The 20,945-nt window shown below is 43.2% G+C and overlaps 1 protein-coding gene across 2 annotated transcripts in view; it reads right to left on the bottom strand.

Moving 5' to 3' along the window:
* INSC (INSC spindle orientation adaptor protein) overlaps positions 1 to 20,945 on the bottom strand; it is a 129,410-nt gene that overhangs the window by 90,220 nt on the left and 18,245 nt on the right. Inside the window, exons 1-2 of one of the 2 annotated variants that reach the window (XM_065944545.1) lie at positions 12,838 to 12,875; positions 3,962 to 4,062 (exon numbers count right to left, since the gene is read on the bottom strand). In XM_065944545.1, the coding sequence (XP_065800617.1) occupies positions 3,962 to 4,062; positions 12,838 to 12,858 (122 nt within the window). In that variant the 5' untranslated portion in view covers positions 12,859 to 12,875. Of the gene's footprint in view, positions 1 to 3,961; positions 4,063 to 12,837; positions 12,876 to 20,945 lie in introns of those variants that run through there. The other variant, XM_065944546.1, reaches the window with a different exon arrangement.

Genomic DNA, 20,945 nt, shown 5'->3' with positions numbered 1-20,945 from the left:
AGATCAGCTACAGACACATCAGCCACAGTCTCTTGCTACCCAGAGAGCCGATCCCCTGTGCCCTTCACTCCCACCAATAAATCCATGAACTTCTGGAGAAGTATTTGAACCTGAGCTTGCAAGGGTTTTCACTGCTGAGGAAGGATTGGGGGGAAGTGGGGAGTTGCCTTACTCTTACCAGGATGGCCTTATAAAAATGTAGTTTGGCACCCAGAGGCCTCAGACCTTTCTTCTTTGACCCCAGCACCTAGACGACCTTTTAAGCAATGACCACGGTCACCTTGTTATAGAAGATAAAACTGGTGCTCAGACATGTTAGCAGCAGCCAAAGTCACAGAGCTAGTAGGAAGTGGAGCTGGGCTTTGAGCCCAAGTCTGATCCCAAGGCTTATATGCTTTCAACCACTTCAGGTTCCTACATTAAAGTTTCCAAGAATAGGGTTCTGTTCTTTGGCTTGTTTATTTTATTTTATTGCTTTTCTAAAATTTATTTTTAATTGGAGGATAATTGCTTTACAATACAGTGTTGGTTTCTGCCATATACCAACATGAATCAGCAGTAGGGTTTTTTTTTAATTATTATTATTTTTTAAAATATGAAAACCTCCCAGGAGATTCAGACGTGGTCAGGGTTGACAGCCATCACACCCCCTGCTATCACCCAGTTCAGTTCACAATCCCAACCCCTGACCTCAGACACCTCTGCTCCCTGCCTTCTGTTCTGTTCCAGGAGCCTATACCTAGAAAAGCTCTTCTGATGCTATTTACTCATAAGGGTCTCAAACACCAAAGGTCTAACCTAGACAGCTCACCCGGACTGTGGGATGATCCCATACAACTTGACAATATTTATTTACTTTGTATACTGATGTGAACAATGGCACTCCAGAGTGAAATTCAGTCTCAGAGGAACACAACAGAAAGAAGTCAATTATCCAACATTAATTATTTATCTGGGGACAATAACCATGGTGTTATTCCCCACGAGAGAGGTCTCTGCAGCTTGGAACAAGAGGAAAGAAGAGGCGGCTGCCATTGTCTGCTCATAATGAAGCATCAGATTGGACAAATGAACCCCTCTGACATCCTGTAAATACACATGAGCCCCCGCTGTGAGCGTGGCCCAGGCACACACCTCTAGAACACAGACAATTAACAGGGTGGTAGATGATTAATAGGATTATATTCCCCCACTGTTCTGGGTAGGCCTGGCCCGGCAATATGAGATTGTGATGGTAGTAAAAGAGGTGCCATCTTCTCTCTGCAGCCTGCCTGCCCTATCAGAATAATAAGATTGAAGACATTCTAAACAAACATTTTCGCAGGTTGCAGTGTTTGGGGAATCATGTTAGTCTGGTATTTTCCTCCCAAGGTATCAATATTTGCTATACAATGTCAGTTAGAAAGCCTGTCCTGACTCCAAAAGCATAATGATCTGATTCCTAAATCATTTTTATGTAATTTAATTTTCTTTTATTTTTAAAAATTCTGAGGAGCTTGGAAGAGAGATCAGTGGTTCCCAGGGGCTGACAGAGTTTCAGAATGTGATCTACCTTGGCTCATATTCTCTACTCCAGGGTCTTATTCTTTATCTAAAGGAGATGGTAACATTGATTGAGCAGCTCCTATGTTTCAGACAGGCACTTTGTATATATTATCTCTTTTTTAATCTTTGGATTTATTTTCAAGCATTTTCTTCTACACAAAAATAAAGCATAAAAGCTATTTGCATACAGCAACAATTTGCTGTTCAGTTTATATGTGAATAGTAACAACATATACATATTAAAGGCTCATCACAACCCGATGATGTAAGCATAAATATCTCTACTTCATTGATCAATAAACTGAAGCCCAAGGTTATAGCTAATAAGCAGCAGAACCAAGAATCAATTTTTGTGGGGGAGAGGGGGGTCAAGATTCCTAAGCACTGTCCTAAACTGCCCTGTGATGTCAGTTTCCCGAACCCCAGCACAGGCCCTGGTCTGACAATTCCAACCCCTGTGAGATCTGTAGAGGGGTCCCAGAGCCCTATTGCCACAGAAGTTGCTACTCGTCTGAGTATCCAGTTTTCAACCTGGGCAGGACAGGTGATGGAAAGACTGAGATTCCTCTGCATCTAGAACACGTCTCCTCTTTTCTGATTATAAAATATTAGGCTGCTGGGAGTGTCTGCCCATGATTTCTTATTTTCTCAAAGAGGTGACTTGCCAATAGTAAGGGGTCAAGCAAAGTATTTCTAGAAGAACCCCCTAAGATCACCTACATGAGGAGCCACAGAGGGCCTCCAGCATGCAGCAGGCACCCAATAAACAAGGGCCCTTCTGATATAGCTCTCACTGGATGGCAGGCACTTTGCATGCATTATTAGCTCATTTAATCTACACATCAACCTTATGTCTGGATACTATTATTACCCCTGTATTATACATGAGGAAGTCGAGAAGTCATGGGGTTGAGGAGTTCACATAAGACCACACAATTAGTTGAAGCCAGTCAGTCATGTGTTCAGAGCTGATAACATCTGCTCAAATCATGAAATCCCATCTCTAAGACTATGTATGTATCTTTACAGGTTTGCATCACACCATCTCTGAGCTCTACCTTAGAGTTCATGTGGAAAAATATTTGGGTCTCCATATTATACCTTACTCCCAGTGTCAGGCCACACAGGAAATTCTTACATTTCTAACAGTGTTCTCAGCCCTCAGGAATATTCATCTTCTTAAACCTCTTTATGATAATGGCTCTGGGGGAGCAGACTGATACTGTTATAGAGATTAATCCAACTCCAGTAGACTCTTAGTAAATATTTAATAAATCCTTCTGATTTTAAAAGGAACACACACACACACACACACACCCAAAATACTCAAAAACAGAACAAACAATGTAGCAATGCATGCTGTACATCGTTGAAGCCCCCTATAATTCAGGCGGGGGTTAAAAAGAGAGATTAGATGGTAGTGGTATCAGAATATTGTATAGGCCAAAATGTTTGTTTGGGTCTTTCCATAACATCGGATGGAACAATCTGAATGAACTTTTTGGCCAACCCAATATATAAAGCAATAAAAAACAACGATTTAACAACCTTGGAAGGGCTACTTGGATTCTGCTGCCTCAAAACAGTCCCATCAAAATGTCTAAGCAAGAAGTGAAAGGATAAGAGGAAACTCTGAACCTCAAACTGCAAAGTTCCTCCACAGACCAAACCTAAGTTAGAGTGACCCACCGTCCCGGTTTGCCCAGGACCGAGGAGTTTCCAGGGACATGGGACTGTTAGTGCCAAAATCAGTGCAGTCCAAGGCAAACTGGGATAGTTGTCATCAGAGATTTGCTGCCCTGGTGCCTCCACCTCTGCTTCGGTCTAGGGCCACCAGGACCAGCCAGTCAGATCTCCACCTGCCTCCCCATCCCCTTCACCTGTGTGAAGGCAGCTCTGGACCCCCAGGTCTTCCTTCGCCCATCATCCCAGCCTCACCCCCTGCTTGGTATATTCTTTCCTCCTCACCACACTGCCCAACTCAGGGGAAACAAGCATTTCCCAAGGATCAGCTCTGTGCCCACTCCTCTCCCTCGGGCTTTGAGAGAAAGACACATAATGGGAGTCTGATGTCTTCCAAGAGGCTCACAGAGGCCAAGGCCCCCCAGTGGCTCCAACTTCCTGGGACTATCAGGACCCAGAGTCGCCTCTGGGGTCCCCTCTGTGAGCAGGACACCCCACTTGATCTTAAAGTAGCCCCTTGGGGCAGGATGTGGCTGACTCCTCTGTGTCTCAGAGCCCAGTTCCACTGGTATTTGCTGAGTGACTGCAGTATCCCGGACGCCTTGTCCTAAGCCTCCTCCCAGCACAGTGCAATGAGACAAGGCCACCTGCAAACCCTAGGATCCTGGGGCCGAGCCTCCGCCAGAGTCCAGATGGGGCAGGCCAGGCCCTGAGACACAGCAGTGGGACTTACCGCTGACCCGGCAGAGGGATGGAGTCCAGGTGGCGGCCTCCAGGCAGCGCCATCAGGTTGACGCCAATCCGCAGCAAAGCCTGCCCACAGCGATCGGGGCCCTAGAAAGAGAAGGCAGGATGGGGTCAACCAGGGCCCCCAAGTGAGGAGGCCCAGTCGTTTTCTCTCCCAAATCCTGGCCACAGGGGGTCATCTCATGTGTGGAGAGAAGACCCCCCCCGCCCTCCTCTGCTGTTTGAATCAGTTTATATTACACTGACCTCACACAAGCAATGCAAGACTCAGATCTGATCTTGATTCTAAGTCCCTGACGCGCCATGAACCCCTAGAATTTTTTCTTAGGTTTCATTGCCAAACACATACTTAACCCATTTTGCTTTGTACCAAATATTGGGACACACAGACCAGCAAATATTGCATAGGAAATATTCATACTTTAAAAGTTTGTAGTCTACCTGAAATTCACATTTTACCGGGCACTTTGTATTCTTAGCTAAATCTGGCAACTCTGCATACTAATTCTTTAACCACATACTGTCACAGTACTGGGTTCTTCACTTTGCTTATGTCTGGGAAATGTGACCCTGTAATGGCACGGTGGTTGCTTCCCCAAATCTGTTCCACTTTAGATGATGTCATTTCACCCAAACTGCCAGGAATTGGTTCAGTGATAGGCATGTGACCCAATTCAAGCCAATGAGCCATGAAAGAACTGTTTCTAGGAAAAATTCATTTTTTACTTAACTGCAAGCCAGTTGCAAGGTGAGATAGTATCTTTCCCACTGAACCTGAACAAGGACGCGTATCACTCCATAGCTGCCAGATACGACTTGGCCATCAAGAAGGGACCCAGCTAGAGAAGAAAGTGGACATACACACGGAAAAAACCTGCATCCTTGATCACTGAGCCACTGGATCAACCCGTGCTGGGCCTGGCCTACCTCTGGGCTTCCCAGAATGTACAATAGAAAAGTTCTTGTCTCAGTGAGGATTTTGGTTTGGTAAATAGTCTAATAAACAAAAGCGATCCAGGTTCCGGGGCCTCCAATCCCAGCACTGAGCACCCACTGGGCTTGCCTGTGCCTCCCAGGTTAGACCAAGTCAAACTGTGTCCTTCTTACTCCATAAAATCAGCTGCCCACCTGTTTGTCTCCTACCTTGCCAGTCCTTTCCCATTCCTCTCTCTGTCATCTCCTTCTTCAAGCCAATGAAGAAGCCCTCCTTGGTGAAAATAAAGATTCTGTCCCCTTCATCTGAGTAAAGCAATAGTTAAGAGAGGGATGACTGTCACCTATCATGTTCTGAGCTTGAGGACAACAGATCAAGACCCTCAGGGAAAACACAGGTATGAACTTGTAGGAGGATACAGCTGAGGAGGGCAGCAACTCAGGTCCAGAAAGATTAAACTCTTATGGTTACAAGTGACCCTTACGAGAGAAGAATGGAGGAGGACTTTAATTAATAGTGATGTGGCTAGACATAAAGTACCCCTTGTGATGCATGCTCAGCCATGTCCAACTCTTTGCAACCCTATGGACTATAGCCCGCCAGGTTCCTCTGTCCATGGAATTTTCCAGGCAAGAATACTGGAATGGGTTGCCAATTCCTACTCCAGGGGATCTTCCCAACCCAGGGATCAAACCCACATCTCCAGCATCCTGCATTGGCAGGCAGATTTTTTTACCATGGTGCCACTTGGGAAGTCCCCTTGTGATGCTTGGAACAAAAGATAAAGAGTGAATCTGAAAATATAGGGAGGCAGGAGCCCAGAACAAATGAGGGCTTTAGATAATTCCAGAGATTCACTGCCATTGCCTACTCCCTGCTCTGTGGGCCCCACTAGACTGTGAGACCCTGGAGGGCAGGAACCACTTGGTTCTAAGGGTTGGACACTTAGCAAACACTCGATATGTCCATAGAAATAATAAGTGGAATGAATTTTTAATATATTTATGTTGAGCCCTAATTCTTCATCTGCAACAGAGAATAATAGTATCTGTTTCACAGGGCTATTATAACAATGACATAAGGTAAGGAATGCAGAAGTGTCAGGCCAGGTTGAGAGCTAAACAAATAGTTATTGTTATGTCCTGAGAGTCTGCAGTGTGTTCAGCCCTGTGGTCAGCTTTGCCAGGGGAGATGCTATTAAATGCAGCATCTAAAGCATCCAGCACAATAACAGTGCTCCATGAGGGCTCTTTATCATCAGGAGCATCACGATTGTTATTACTTTCATTATTTCATTATTGAGAAGGTATATTTTTGGAACTCAGTGAGTCAGCAACCTGAAAAGAAAGGCACAAAAGAAAAAAAGCTAGAAACAACAAAATGAGGTATTTGTTCCCTTTTCGATAACTCTGATGCAAAAAGCAAAAAGCAAAAAGGGAAATACCAGCGTCTCAGAGTGAATGCTTTGACGTGATCAGAGCACAGTGAGCAAGCAGATCTTATTTTAGCTCCATCTTCATCATGGAGAAGAAAGGGGCCACAGTAAAAGTTAAAGAGGAAATCAGCTTAAGGCAGGTGACAGTAAGGGAAATTTAAGGACACACGAAGCTCCAAGGCCCTTGAAAGCGTGAACAAGTTAGGATTCTGTGAGCACACCCTTGAACATTAGAGAACCCTTCTAGATCTGATCAAGTTGTATCTGAGGGACACTGAGAAAGGGTCCCTGAAGGCAGGAGAATATTCTGACTTTCCAAGAGATTCCAGAAACACTTGGTGACCACAAAATTCTACAACAGATTCCTAATCACTGATCTGTGAGCCCTTTAGGCAGAAGCCAGCTAGAGCCCAGATGGAACAAATTATGCTCAGACAATTTCTTCCTTTTCATTAGGAACCACTGGGCTCTCAGCTGAAGGGGATGCAATAAACCTAATGTATCTTGATTTTGTTGAAAGACCCAGTTGAGATATCCTCATTGCCCCATTTCATCCATAGCCTTTCAGGAGTTAGGCCAGTGGAGGCTGCCTGCTAACGAAACCTTGGTTCACATGACTATGCATGTTCCCAGAGGCTGGAGAGCCTGCTTAGGGACATCTAGGCAGGACATGTATCAATGCCCTCTGCATAGACTATATTATTCATGCCTCTTTTCGTCAGTGGGACAAACTCTTGGATGTCTGAAGCACCATCTTGCTCAGTGAGAAGCTGGGATCTACATGGTTGAAGCTGAGATAGTGAGTCAGATAAGCTCTCAGAGAAGCCACAGCTCATAATCACTGGGGACGGGGAACAGGTAAGGGTATATCTAGAAGATACATGCATGCTAAGTCATTTCAGTTGTATCAGATTCTTTGTGACCCTAGGATTATAGAAGACCAGGCTCCTCTGTCCATGGGAATCTCCAGGCAAGAATATTGGAGTGGGTTGCCCTGCTCTCCTCTAGGAGAGCTTCCCAATCCAGGGATCAAACTCACATCTCTGACATCTCCTGCATTGGCAGGCAGGCTCTTTACCACTAGAACCACCTGGGAAGATCTGGAAGATGAAATGGAGACTATCAAGAATTAACCTAGTTGATGTTTACAAAGTGCAAAGAATAGTAATAATAGCTTGTATCCTTTTGAGTGTGTACTATGTGCCAGGCACCTAAATGCTTCATATAGTATTAGCACCTTTAATACTATCGGCATCCCTCTGTGATGATAAGACCTCTGAAATTCAGTGGAGGCATGTGCACCGCCCCAGATCACACAGCTAGTAGGTGACAGAGGACCGGTCTCCGTGTCTTATGATCAGACAGGAGGTGAGGTGCTGCAGCAGGTGGAGATGATGAGAGCAACAAAGGTGACACAAGCCAGCGTTTGCTAACAGGAAGTCTGACTCCATTCCCTGGGGGCCACACTCAGCCCTCACCCTTCACACACAGCAGAGCCCTCTTCCTCTCACCAGCGCCTCCCACTTCTCCTACCTCCCAACCTGAGAGACCTCCAGCTTCATTAAGTATGGGACGTCAGTGATGCAGTCGGAGAACAGAAGAGTCCTTGGAAGAAAGAAGCTCCCAAACACTGCACCAAACGGTAGGAGGAAGTGGCTCACCAATGGGAGTCGGGGGAGCATATCTCCCATTCCTCATTGGTCGGCTCCTTTAGTGAGTCATCAGGACAAAGCTGTGGGTCCCAAGGGCTTCCCAGGTGGCACTAGAGGTAAAGAACCTGCCTGTCGATGCAGGAGATATAAGAGATGCAGGTTCAATCCCTGGGTCAGGAAGATCTCCTGGACGAGGGCATGGCAACCTACTTCAGTATTCTTGCCTGTAGAATCCCCAGAACAGAGGAGCCTACAGGCTACAGTCCCATAGGGTCACAAAGAGTCAGACAACTGAAGTGACTCAGTGCATGCACACGGGTCCCAAAGAGATCAGGGGATGGGAAATGACAGTCCCAGCTAAAGTCTAAAGTGTCACCAGACTTGTAGAGAGACCCATTTCAATCATGCAGCCCTCGGGGAGGTCTCCACAGACTTCTGGGTGGTCTTCCCCATCCACTGCCCTAAGCTGGACTCATCCTATTGAGCAGAGTTAGAACAGAACCCCTCTGAAGCAGCTGAGCATGTCAGGAAACCAAGAATGGATTCAAAGTAACCCCTTGGCCATACGCCATCTGTCTTCACTGGTATTGCAGACCAAATTTAAAGTTTGGAGTCTAATAGATCTGGATTCAAATCCTGATTCTGTGTCTGATAAATATGTGACCTTTGGAAAAGCATCAATCTGCATGAATGCTATTTCCTCAATCATATCTGCCTCCCAGAAGCCTCATGAGGGTTAAATGAAATCACTCATAAAATTCTCTGATAGATAATATAATTCAAAATAATATATCTTGTGCTAGGCACACGCTAGCCTAAGAGTAGGAGCACTCTTCCTCATAGAAGGAAGAGCTGAGAAATACTGGGATGGCCAATAAGTTCATTTGGGATTTTCCATAAGGTGTAATGGAAAAACCTGAATGCACTTTTTGGCCAACCCAATATATCTCAGGGAGAGATGCACTCTTGCTCATGAGAGATGGGAAAAGGACACACGTAGGGGTGAGCAGGAAACAGCAAACTCCATTACTTCCAGTCTCTGCCCAAGGGTCTTTCTGATTCATGGGAAATCCTACCCTGGAGCTTGCAGCCTGGGTTCTGCAGGGCTCTTGGCGCTGTCTCCTCACCAGAGGGGTTCTTTACAAGAATGACTTGAAGCCTTAAGTGTCCCTGATTTAATTCAACGCCTGCTACAACATTGCAGCTCATTTGGACAGCTCATTTCTGCTCCTGCATCCCATTAGAGGCAGCCCTTGCTCACCTCCATTTGGCTAAGGAGCCAGCTTAGGCTCTGGAGGAAATGGAGGCTATTTACAGTAAATTATTCAATTAGAACCAGGAGCAAGGCGGGGGTGGGGGGGTGGGGGGCGCTTCTGCTGTTGTTTAATGGGCCAATCCAAGTACAGCTCAAGGCAGGGCTGGGACTGTTTAATCTGAGGAATCCATTAGGGCTGTCAACAGGAGCAGGACAGTAAATACTGTGGGAAGCAGTTAAGCTCCAGCAGCAGCACCGAGAGAGAGAGGAATAGGAGCCAGGCATGGCGGTGGGTAGGAGCGGCACTGACCCAGGAATTCAGTCAAGTCCCTCCTTATGCCATCCCCTCTCCCCTCATTATTTCTCCTCCATGGAATTTATCACAATTGTAATCAAACAATTAACTGTGAAATTAACGCTAACGTCTTTCTTCCTTGAGGATCCTACCAGCGGTGGGGACTAGGTCTGCCCCGCTGACTACTGTATCTCCTCACCACTGCTCACCACACCATCTCCCTCCTGCCATACTGCCTGGTACATAGATCAGTTAACACATGCTGATTGACTAGGTGAGTTCTTATTGAAGGAACTTCAGCTTCCTCACTGGGGAACCAGAGATGAAAGTACCTATTTTCACCACATGGTTATCAGAATTCAGTGAGACAGAAGGGCCTTTTGCAACCACACACACCACACAGAAAGGGCTCTGCCTCTGCCTCCTAAATCCACGAGAAAGAGCCACCCGCCCCTCTAGTTCTTGCAGTTCTTGCTGCTGGTGGTACCCTTCCTCCCTCCCACCAGCTCTATGCTCAGCAGGTTCTCCAGATAGACGAATAGAATGGACGAATAGACAATCCCCAAACTGCACAAAAACTACAATAACCAGAGCTTCCCTGATGGCTCAGTGGGTAAAGAATTCACCTGCAATGCAGAAGACACAGGAGATGCAGGTTCAATACCTGGGTTGGGAAGATCCCCTGGAGGAGGAAATGACAACCCACTTCAGGATTCTTGCCTGAGAAATCCCATGGACAGAGGAGCCTGGCAGGCTACAGCCCAAAGGGCCGCAAAGAGTCAGACATGACTGAGCAACTAATCACACACACACAAGGGGATGCTAAAGGAAGTCCAGAGGACTTCCAAGCAGTAGTAGGTAAGAATGGAAGGTGGGGGTATGGGTCATGGGAAGTTTCTCAGGACATGACCCCAAAGCTGAGAGAAGAATGTGGGAATAAGGAAAGGAGAAGGGGCAGAAAGGAAGAGTGTGCAGGCAGAGGGAAGGGCATGTGAAAGGCACAGGATCCTTAGCATGGTAAAGTTAGGGAACTACAAGCATTTCTAGAAAGGCTGGGGACCTCTGGGCTGGTGGTGGAGTCTGGAGTAAGTTATCCCACTGGTAAGAAAATACAGAAAAAGGAGTGGTCACTTTCAGCTGGAGAACAGGCCAGACTTCTTAGAGGAGGAGACATCTGGCCTGAGTCTTAAATGCAGAGTGGGATCTTGCCAGGTGAAGATGGGACAGGACATTCAGTGCCAGGAGAGCCTTGGCAAGGAGATCAGAAAATGGAGCAGGTATTAGAGACCCAGGTCTCTCCTGTTGTGGGGAGGGGAGGTGGTGGGAGGGAAGGTGCCTCTATAGCCCTGCATACAAAAGGAGCTGATGCTTTAGATTCTATCCTGTAGATGGTGGGCGCCACTGAAGGTGTATGAGCAGGAGAGTAAAATAATCAGAGTAGAATTTCCTCTCCCGTCGTGACCAATGGAGTGGATGGGCTTCAGGGAGCGAGACCAGCAGCAGGAGTTTGTTTAAGAGACAAACACAAGCTCCAAGCAGAACCCCGAACACCTCAGGGCTGGAGAAGTAGAAACCCGCAGGGGAAAGGAGGCATTCAATGAGCTTTGTGAAGTAGGGACAATGGGTCCCCCTCCTCACTCCGGGCCTCTGTGGCTTGTCTCCCACAGGCGGCAGTAGTATCAGAGATCCTTGTGCATTGCTAGCTGCGGTGGCCAGCCTCCTGCAGCAATCAGATACTGTAAAAACCCTTATTCCCAGGGGAGATGTAAGAACTCAAGCAAACTGCCACCAGCCCTGCTGAATGGACCAAGTCTCATGAAATATAGAGAGTGCTGGCTCCCTGGAGGAGGCTCTGAAGGCCCCTCACAGCTGTCATGCGACAGAGCCCAGCAAGTAGGCAGAACAGACCTCAGGGCTCACTTTGCTGGCCTTGTCCCCTCAGGCCCTGGAAAGCCTTGCTGGACAACCCAGGTGGCCTGTGCATCACGTAGACGGGGTCCACCCAGGCTTCAGCCCTGCTCTTCAATTCTGGGGCCAGAACAGTTTCAGCAAGACACAGACTAGGTTCCAAGCCTCCACCTGATTAACTGGATATGTCTATTGACACTTTCTAGCCCTAACCTGGACAGTAACAGGAATCCCATAAGCCTGGAAAATAATAGGACATCCAAATTCATGGATGTACTTATGCATAAGTATGTTTGTGAACTTTACAAGAGTAAGACTAGCAACAAAAGTTCATTTAAGAGACACAAGCTCCCAGGGGGACCCCATAAACCCCAGGGTCAGTCAAAATCTAGGCAGGCTTCTTGGAGGAGTTTACTTCATAGAGTATAAGAACCAATGGAAAGCATAAGAGAAGACCCCCTTATAATAAAGATGATGATATGAAAATGAGGAGTAGAGGGAGAAACACTTATTAGGTGCTGTGTATCAGGCACTCTTCTAAATGTTTTGTAGTTAATCCTCAAAATAACTCTATGAAGTAAATTACTATTATTGTCCCCCATCTTCAGATGAAGAAACTGAAGCACATGAGGTCGGCATGAACAGATGGAGAGACCCAGAGAGGGAAGAAATCTGCCTGATGTCACACAGTAAACTGAGCTATTCCTGGGGCCAGCACCCAGGTCTTCGCACTCCCACAAACTCTCCTGGGAAATCCAAAGAAGGCTTTTCCTAGTGACAGCCCAGAAAGCCCCATCCAGGCTCAGAGTAATTCACCCTAGGAAATGGATGGCACCTCAGTTCTCCATCTGTAAAACAGGGATAGTTACAACTGCTTCTCTCCTTTGCTGTGATTACAAAGCATAGAGGAATGGACAGTGGACAGGGAGGTTCCAGGGATTTCTGGTCTGATTTGGTTCAGCCTTGGAATGGGACAGGCAAGTGGACTCAGAAGTGCCCATGAGTCCCCCAAAGTTGGAGGAAAACAAGCCCAGAGTCAAACTTCCCTGGCTGAGGCCAAGTACCCCAATTCCTGATTAACACGACCACCCATCCCCCAAATGGCTCAACTTGTCAGAGCCAAAGCTCAGCAGCCTCCCCTGAAGGAGGGTGTGAAGCAATCCTGCAGGGGGATGTAGGCTCCTGGAGCCAGGAAAGCCATGGCGTCCCATCCTATGACTCAGGGTAGGTTCCTTCCAGCTCTGGGGCCCCAAACTCCAGCTGCCCATGAGAGGAGCCCCAAGCCCTGAACCACACAAGGAAACTGCAGTTACTGGCATCTGGGAGCTGTCCCTGAGCTGGTGATTTTCTAAGAGTCATAAGTAAGAAAATGATGCACCAGACCTCCAAGACCTTAAGTGGCATGCAGTCCTCCAGGGAGGCTTGGCTGGGCCTTTGGACCACCACCATGCAGAATTCTGTTGGTTAAGAATTCAGATGTCGGGAAAAAAAAAAAAAAAAAAAGAATTCAGACTGTCCAGGTTCAAATCCCAGTTCCATTAGGTATTAGCTGTGTGACCTCTGGTACTATGTGCCCTTGTCTATAAATTGGGGTTTGTATATTGCAATGATAAAATGCAAGGGGTGGTCCCTTCCTCATAACACTGCTGTTCAGATTGATGAGATCACGTATGTGAAGTACCTGGCACCCAAGGGTGCTTGATATAAAGATCGGTTCCATTTTTCTCTTCTGATGAGGACAGTACCCAGCAGTAGGGAGACCACCAAATGGAAGCCATTCTGCCATCTCCTGAACTATGTCAAGCTAGTCAACTGCTTCTTACTCTTTAACTTTTTAATTATCTCTTCTTACTTTCTAACTTCTGATATAAATGTTAGCCAACTGCTCGAATGTTCTTCAGCTTTGATTCGCAAAAGTGAGAGTCCTTTCTCACTGGGCCCAGGTCCCAGGATGCTAAAATTAACAATCAGTATACTTTAAGCTAATGACTTACTGGTCGTGGCTGCCACGAATAGACATAACTCTCAGATAAAGGCCATTAGAGAAAATTGAATAGCTCCAATGTGGTGAAAATTTGGATATATCCTGTTTCATAAATCACACTCAGAGGTCACATTGGGCAAGCTATTTCCCTCTCTGAGTCATGATGAGGGCCCACATTGAGGGGGGTCTCTATACCCTTGGGAAAGAGGACAGAAGAGAGACTACAATCTTTTGTAGTTTCACAAATACCATTTTCTCTTACTTCTAAAGCCATGAGTAGACAATAGTACTACATCAACAACCATGCTAGTCCAGCCTCCCCATATTTTATTTCCTTCTTAAATCCTCCAAACTGGAGGATGCTCAATAACATCTGGAAAGTAGCATGATAAGTTTATGGAAATCCACAAGTTCAGGATTGGGATTCCAACCCCAATTTTGTCTCTTACTAGGCCTCTCTGACCTTTAGCCTCTTCATCTGTAAAATGGGAATTTAGTCTATTCTCAGAATTGTTATAAGAATCACATAAGATCATGGATCCTGCATGATACTTATAAAAGCAAGTGAAATAACAATACCATAAGCTTCTTTGACCCAGGGAGCTAAGTTAATGGTGTTACAAAAGAAGTCTCATGATATCTATCATTGTACCCAAAGAAGGATCCATTTCCCACCCAGAACTCAGGCCCAAAGACCTGCTTCAAGATGAAAGGGATTAAAAAGCAGAATATACTGTATATATTGGGAAGAAGAAAAGCCTTCCCTGAAGATTTGACAAAGATCTCATATACAAAGATCATGCTTTGAATAAGTCCAAATAACAACATTAAGACATTTTCCATAATCAGTAACATCGGCCATGAGAAACAATTAACATCCCAGCTCACACCTTGTGTGACTTAAATAGTGTGGGGCATTCAAAGGAGAGTCCAGACTGAACCAGAACCTTGACTCAGCAACAGTGGCAAAAGATTCTCAGCAGCTCACTAACAAAAAGGAACCAAAGACACAGGAGGAGAACCCATTCCAGGGCCACTGAATGTAAAGAGATAACCCAGAGTGAGAGTTCAACACAAGACTCTCAACAAATCCTACTGTCGTTATCATAACATCCTCAGATAAAGATCTTTTATGTGGGAGTACAGTGTCAGGTACTTGGACCACATGTTCCAAATATGATTATTTGAATTAATCCAGCCACAGAATGAATCAAACATGAAAAAGAGTCCATTCGAGAATGCTGTCTTATGGAGGCTCAATGATGTTTAGGAAGCCATATATCACAGTAGCATCTGAACAGTGTCTAGCACAGCATAGGAGCTTAATAAATGTTGGTTATTTTCCAAGAAAGGGTTGCATGGTTCTCCAAAAACATCTTGCTCTTCCATAATTCTGTGCATTGGTCACGCCACTCCAGCACATTCAGATGGAAATCTCAACACTGTTTATCTATCTCCAGGTAATATCAATATTTCAGGATGCAGCTTTAATCCTACTTCATTTGGGAGGCCTTTTCCAACCATCTTAACTTACAGTAAATTCTCCCTCCAACACGTTACCTGGGAATAAATCAAACTCTGAAGTCCTGAAATTTTTTAAATTATATTATAATAAAACTTATGTTTTCTTCTTTCTTCGTGGTTCATCTCTCTTCCCATTTCTGCCTCCTGAGTGATAACAGAGCAACTAGAAAGCCACAGTATGGCCAAGCCAAAAGATGGAATCGGGTGAACTCCAGATCACAGTTTGAAGTAGAGCCACCCCACTCACGTTGGTCTGTGTACAAGCAAGAATTAAACAAAATGTGCTAAGCCACTAATATTTGGGGGGCTGTTTGTTATGCCAATTAATCTTAACCTAATTGTGAGAATGAAAGTAAATGTGATATTTAAGGTACTCATAAGTACCTTATAAGGTACCTCATAAGGTACAGAGGTCTCTCAGCAAATGTTTTTTCCCCTTCCTCTTCAGTCTTGGAGAAGATGGTGGGATATTGTGTTTGTCTACTGACAATTAGCCTTCTGGACACTGATTCTAATTCATGCATAGAACAGCCAGAGTCCAGAAGTAGATGAGGTAATGGTAGAATGAAATAAATACCTACAAATATATAAATACCTGGGTCCTACCAATTCTGAGACTAAAGGTCCATTTCTCACTCACTGTCGTCTTTGCTCATATGTATCCATAATAGCCAAAATTTAGTATTGTCAGATGGTTCTAAGATGTATTATTTTGTATTTTAACATATGAAACTGGGAAGCAATTTCAGTCAATGGCATCTTTGTATTGTGTCACAGTTTAATTAAAAACATGTTTTCTTAGATTTCCCTGGTGGTCCAGAGGTTGGGAATCCACCTGCCAATGCAGGGGACACAGGTTCAATCCCTGGTCCGGGAGGATCCCACATGCCACAGGGCAACGCAGCCTATGCACTACATCTATGGAGCCCACGAGCTCTAGGGCCTGCAAGCTGCAACTACTGAGCCTGAACTCTGCAATTACTGAAATCCACCTGCCGAGAGTCCCTGCTCCACAACAAAAGAAGCCTGCCCACTTCAACTAAGCCTGCCTCCTGCTTGCTACAATTAGAGAAAGCCTGCAAGCAGCAACAAAGATCTGAGGCAGCCAAAAATTAATTAATTAAGTAATTACTTTAAAAAGAAAACATGTTTGCTTTTATACAAAATCACAGGGCATCTTACAATCTGTTGCATCTTAAATTTAATGAAATATGGTATTGGGCACTTAACTGTATGTCAAGTACACTTCTAGGTTCTTTTTAAAAGTAAATTAATTTATTTCTCAAAAAAGCATCAGAATAATTAGTACTACTATTGTCCTCATTTTGAAGACATGGAGATGAAGATCCAGAGATCCAATAATTTGCTATGGTACATATCTAGTAAGTTGAGTTAGGATAATGATTGTATCCTCTCTTTAAGAAAATCTAGATATGCCACTATCTTTTAGCATGTGATTATTAGTTAATAACTGATTATACTTCTTATACAGAAAGTTCACATAAGAATTTTATGTACAGCAATATGGTACAACATATATTCTAAAATACTTCTTCACAAGAAGAATTTTAAGGGACTGATAAAGATGTTTTGATGTTTTCTAAATATGTCACTTAACTGGCAAAAATGTAAGAAATCTGGAGAAACCAAAAGGAAAGCAAAAGCAGGAAAAAGAAATAACAAGCAAGGGTTGGAGGGAGTTTTTGCCCTGAGAACATCGGCTAAATGTTGTATTCCCCAAGTTTCTGTTCCACGCATCTATGGGGAAGAGCAGACAAGGGACAAAGCCTAGGAGGTTACTGAAACAATAAAATGGTGGTCCAGAAGGTCAAACCCTAATTCAAGGGTGAATGAGAAATAAATCTCCTATACAGATGATGTAAGAAAAGTTGTCTGTCACAACTTTGATGCTGTGTTAAAAGAAGTAAAATCTTTTCTGAGAATTAATGACCACAGTATGAAAAGGGTTTGTAGCCTGAATTCACATTATCTATGAGGAGAAAAAACTCAATTAGAGAATTTAGCTTCAAGAAATAAAAAAGAGTCTTGGAAACATTTTCAAGGAACAGAGGCTATAAAATATGACCAAGCAGATTTTGGAAAGAACCAGACAGAACTTATATAAATTAAAAATACAATAATTAAAATGAAAAACTCACTGGACAGATTAATCACAGCTTAAAATTGGATTGGTGTATTAAAAAGTAGGACAAATAAAAGGTAGGAAATAATCTAAAATGTAGCCCAGAGAGAGAAAGAGACAAAATACAAGAGAATTAGAGCTAAGGAATAGAAAGTAAAATAGACTCACAAGTATTTAATCAAGTTTCTTAAAAGAGATAGAATAGAAGGGGAAAAGTGATATCCAAAAAAATAGTGGTTAAAAAATTTCTCAGAATTTTGAAAGACAAAACAACTTTCAAATCCAGGAATCCCAGTGAATCCCAAGCAGAAGAATGCAAAAGATCTACACACCCTAGACAATTCATAAGACTGAAGAACACAAAAGACAGAGAAGCTTTAAAAGCATCCAAAGGTTAAAAAAAAGAGAGAAAGAGAAATTAGACTTACAGGTGACCACTTGATAACAATGATAAAAATCAGTAGAGAGTGGAAAAATTTCTGATTACTGGAAATAATTATCCTAAAATCCTATCCTCAGGAAAACTCTTTCAAGAATAAGAAGGAAATAGATACATTTTCAAGCCAGTAAGAATCTCACACCAAAGGAAATTCTAAAAGATTGACTTCAGGCAGAAAGAATGTAATGCCAAAAGGAGGGTTTGAAATATAAGAAAGGATGATGAGCAAACTTACTTTCACTATGTGAGTAAATCCAAACACTGTAAGAAACAATCATAATACTTCATTTGTGGGATAAGGAAAGAAAGATAAATCTCAACTTTATATGTAAATTCAGAGGGGATGACTAAAGTAAACTAAAGCCTTCTAATATTCTTTTATTTGGAAGGAGGAAAATAGAAAGGTAAATTAACTTTAGCATTATTAGGTTATTATTAACGCTATAATATTTAGGGTAACCAACTGAAAGAATATACACAGAGGTAGAAACAGACATTACCATTCAAATATGTTCAGTTCAGCTCAGTCACTCAATCACATCCGACCCTTTGTGACCCCGTGGACTGCAGCACTCCAGGCCTCCCTGTCCATCACCAACTCCCGGAGCTTGCTCAAACTCATGTCCATGGAGTCAGTGATGCCATCCAACCGTCTCATCCTCTGTCATCCCCTTCTCCTCCCGCCTTCAATCTTTCCCAGCACCAAAGTCTTTTCCAATGAGTCAGTTGTTCACATCAGGTGGCCAAAGTATTGCAGTTTCAGCCTCAGTATCCACCCTTCCAATGAATATTCAGGACTGATCTCCTTTAGGATGGACTGGTTGGATCTCCTTGCAGGCCAAGGGACTCTCGAGAATCTTCTCTACACCACAGTTCAAAAGCATCAATTCTTCGGCACTCAACTTTCTTTACGGTCCAACTCTCATATACATACATGACTACTGGAAAAACCATGGCTTTGACTAGACAGACCTCTGTTGGCAAAGTAATATCTCTGTTTTTTAATATGCTGTCTAAGTTGGTCATAGCTTTTCTTCCAAGAAGCAAGTGTCTTTTAATTTCATGGTGGCAGTCACCATCTGCAGTGATTTTGGGGCCCCAAAAAATAAAGTCTCTCACTGTTTCCATTGTTTCCCATATATTTGCCATGAAGTGATGGGGCCAGATGCCATTCTTAGTTTTCTGAATGCTGAGTTTTAAGCCAACTTTTTCACTCTCCTCTATCACTTTCATCAAGAGACTCTTTAGTTCTTCTTCACTTTCTGCCATAAGGGCGGTGTTTTCCTGGCATCTTGAAAGCAGCTTGTGCTTCCTCCAGCCTGGCATTTCACATGATGTACTCTGCCTATAAGTTAAATAAGCAGGGTGACAATATACAGCCTTGATGTACACCGTTCCCGATTTGGAACCAGTCTGTTGTTCAATGTCCAATTCTGTTTCTTGACCTGCATACAGATTTCTCAAGAAGCAGGTAAGGTGGTCTGGTATACCCATCTCTTGAAGAATTTTCCAGTTTTTTGTGATCCACACAAAGACTTTGTTATAATCAATAAAACAGAAGTAAATGTTTTTCTGGAACTCTCTTGCTTTTTCAACGATCCAACAGATGTTTGCAATTTGATCTCTGGTCCCTCTGCCTTTTCTAAAGCCAGTTTGAACATCTGGAAGTTCATGGTTCACATACTGTTGAATCCTGGCTTGGAGAATTTTGAGCATTACTTTGCTAGCTGTGAGATGAGTGCAATTGTGCAGTAGTTTGAACATTCTTTGGCATTGCCTTTCCTTGGGATTGGAATGAAAACTGACCTTTTCTAGTACCGTGACCACTACTGAGTTTTCAAAATTTGCTGACATACTGAGTGCAACACTTAAACAGCATCATCTTTTAGGATTTGAAATAGCTCAACTGGAATTCCATCACCTCCTCTAGCTTTGTTCATAGTGATGCTTCCTAAGGCCCACTTTGCATTCCAGGATGTCTGACTCTAGATGGGTGATCACACCATCATGGTTATCTGGGACATGAAGATCTCTTCTGTATAGTTCTTCTGTGTATTCTTGCCACCCATTCTTAATATCTTTTGCTTCTGTTAGGTCCATACCATTTCTGTCCTTTATTGTATCCACCTTTGCATGAAATGTTCCCTTGGTATCTCTAATTCAAATATGTAGATGGGAAAAAATTCAAAAGAAGAAAAAAGTGTGGAGGGGGTATCAGAGTAAGGAGAGATAAACTAAACTAGCCACTTGTAATCAAAGATTATAAAGCATGCATTATAGGCAGAGACAGAGAAAAAGAAAGAGAAAGCAAAAGAGGAGGAGAGAGAGGGAGAGAAAAGGAAAGAAAATGTGCTATGGCTGGCTATAAGAAATATCCCTAAAACAAAAACACCCAAAACGACTTGAAGTTAAAGGCTACAAGTGATATGACATATAAGTATTTACTAAAGAATTCTGGTGCTAATATATTTGTATGATACAAAACAAACTTTAAGACAATATGTATTACAGAGATGAAGAGTTTCACTGCATAAAAATAAACAGTTTAGCCAATCAAGAAGATTAAAATCACTACTTAAGAAGTGTATGTTACACTTGGATAAAGAAGAGCATAAAAAGGGGACTTGTGGGGAAATGTCAGATTAGCACCTAAATATATTTTGGAGAAAAAACAAAAAAGAAGAAAATATAATAATGAGGATGTACTGAAAAACAGTAATACAGATATACAAAGTAAAAACTGATAAAATTTGAAGGAGAAATGAACAAATCAAGAATCATAGACAGAGATTCCAACGTAATTCTGTCATCAATTGACAGCTCAGTCAAAAAAAAATCAGTAAAGATAAAGAAGATATGAATGGCATAATTAAAAGTTAGAGTTAATGTTTATGAATAGAACACTGCATTCAACTTATCAGGAATACACATTCTTTTTGAGGATTTGTGATTCACTATTTTTTTCTAATGAGTAATGACTGGATCTTAAAGCAAGTCTCAGCAAATTTCCAATGACTGATATCCTATAGACTATAATCTGTACCCCAGTATAAAGATCCCCATATATTTGGATACTTTAAACACACAAATCATAGGTCAAAGAAGAAATTAAAACAGAAATTAGAAAACAAACATGAATGATTATGAAAACATGTATATAAAAATCAAATGGTATGCTGATAAGCAGAATTAAGAACAAAGGTTGCAGTCTTAAATTAGAAAATATGAAAATTAGAATAATTCTAACAACATAAGAAGTTTTGAAAAAGAAAAGAATAATTTCAAAGAAAGTAGCAAAAGAAAAATAGTTAAGGAATTCCTTGGTGGCCCACTGGCTAAGGATCCATCTGCCATGCAGGGAACATGGGTTCAATCCCCATACTGGGAAGATCTCACAAGCT

Source organism: Muntiacus reevesi, chromosome 9 (genome assembly GCF_963930625.1).
Source record: "Muntiacus reevesi chromosome 9, mMunRee1.1, whole genome shotgun sequence".
Lineage (NCBI taxonomy): Eukaryota > Metazoa > Chordata > Mammalia > Artiodactyla > Cervidae > Muntiacus > Muntiacus reevesi.
This window is presented reverse-complemented; position numbering and strand designations above follow the sequence as displayed.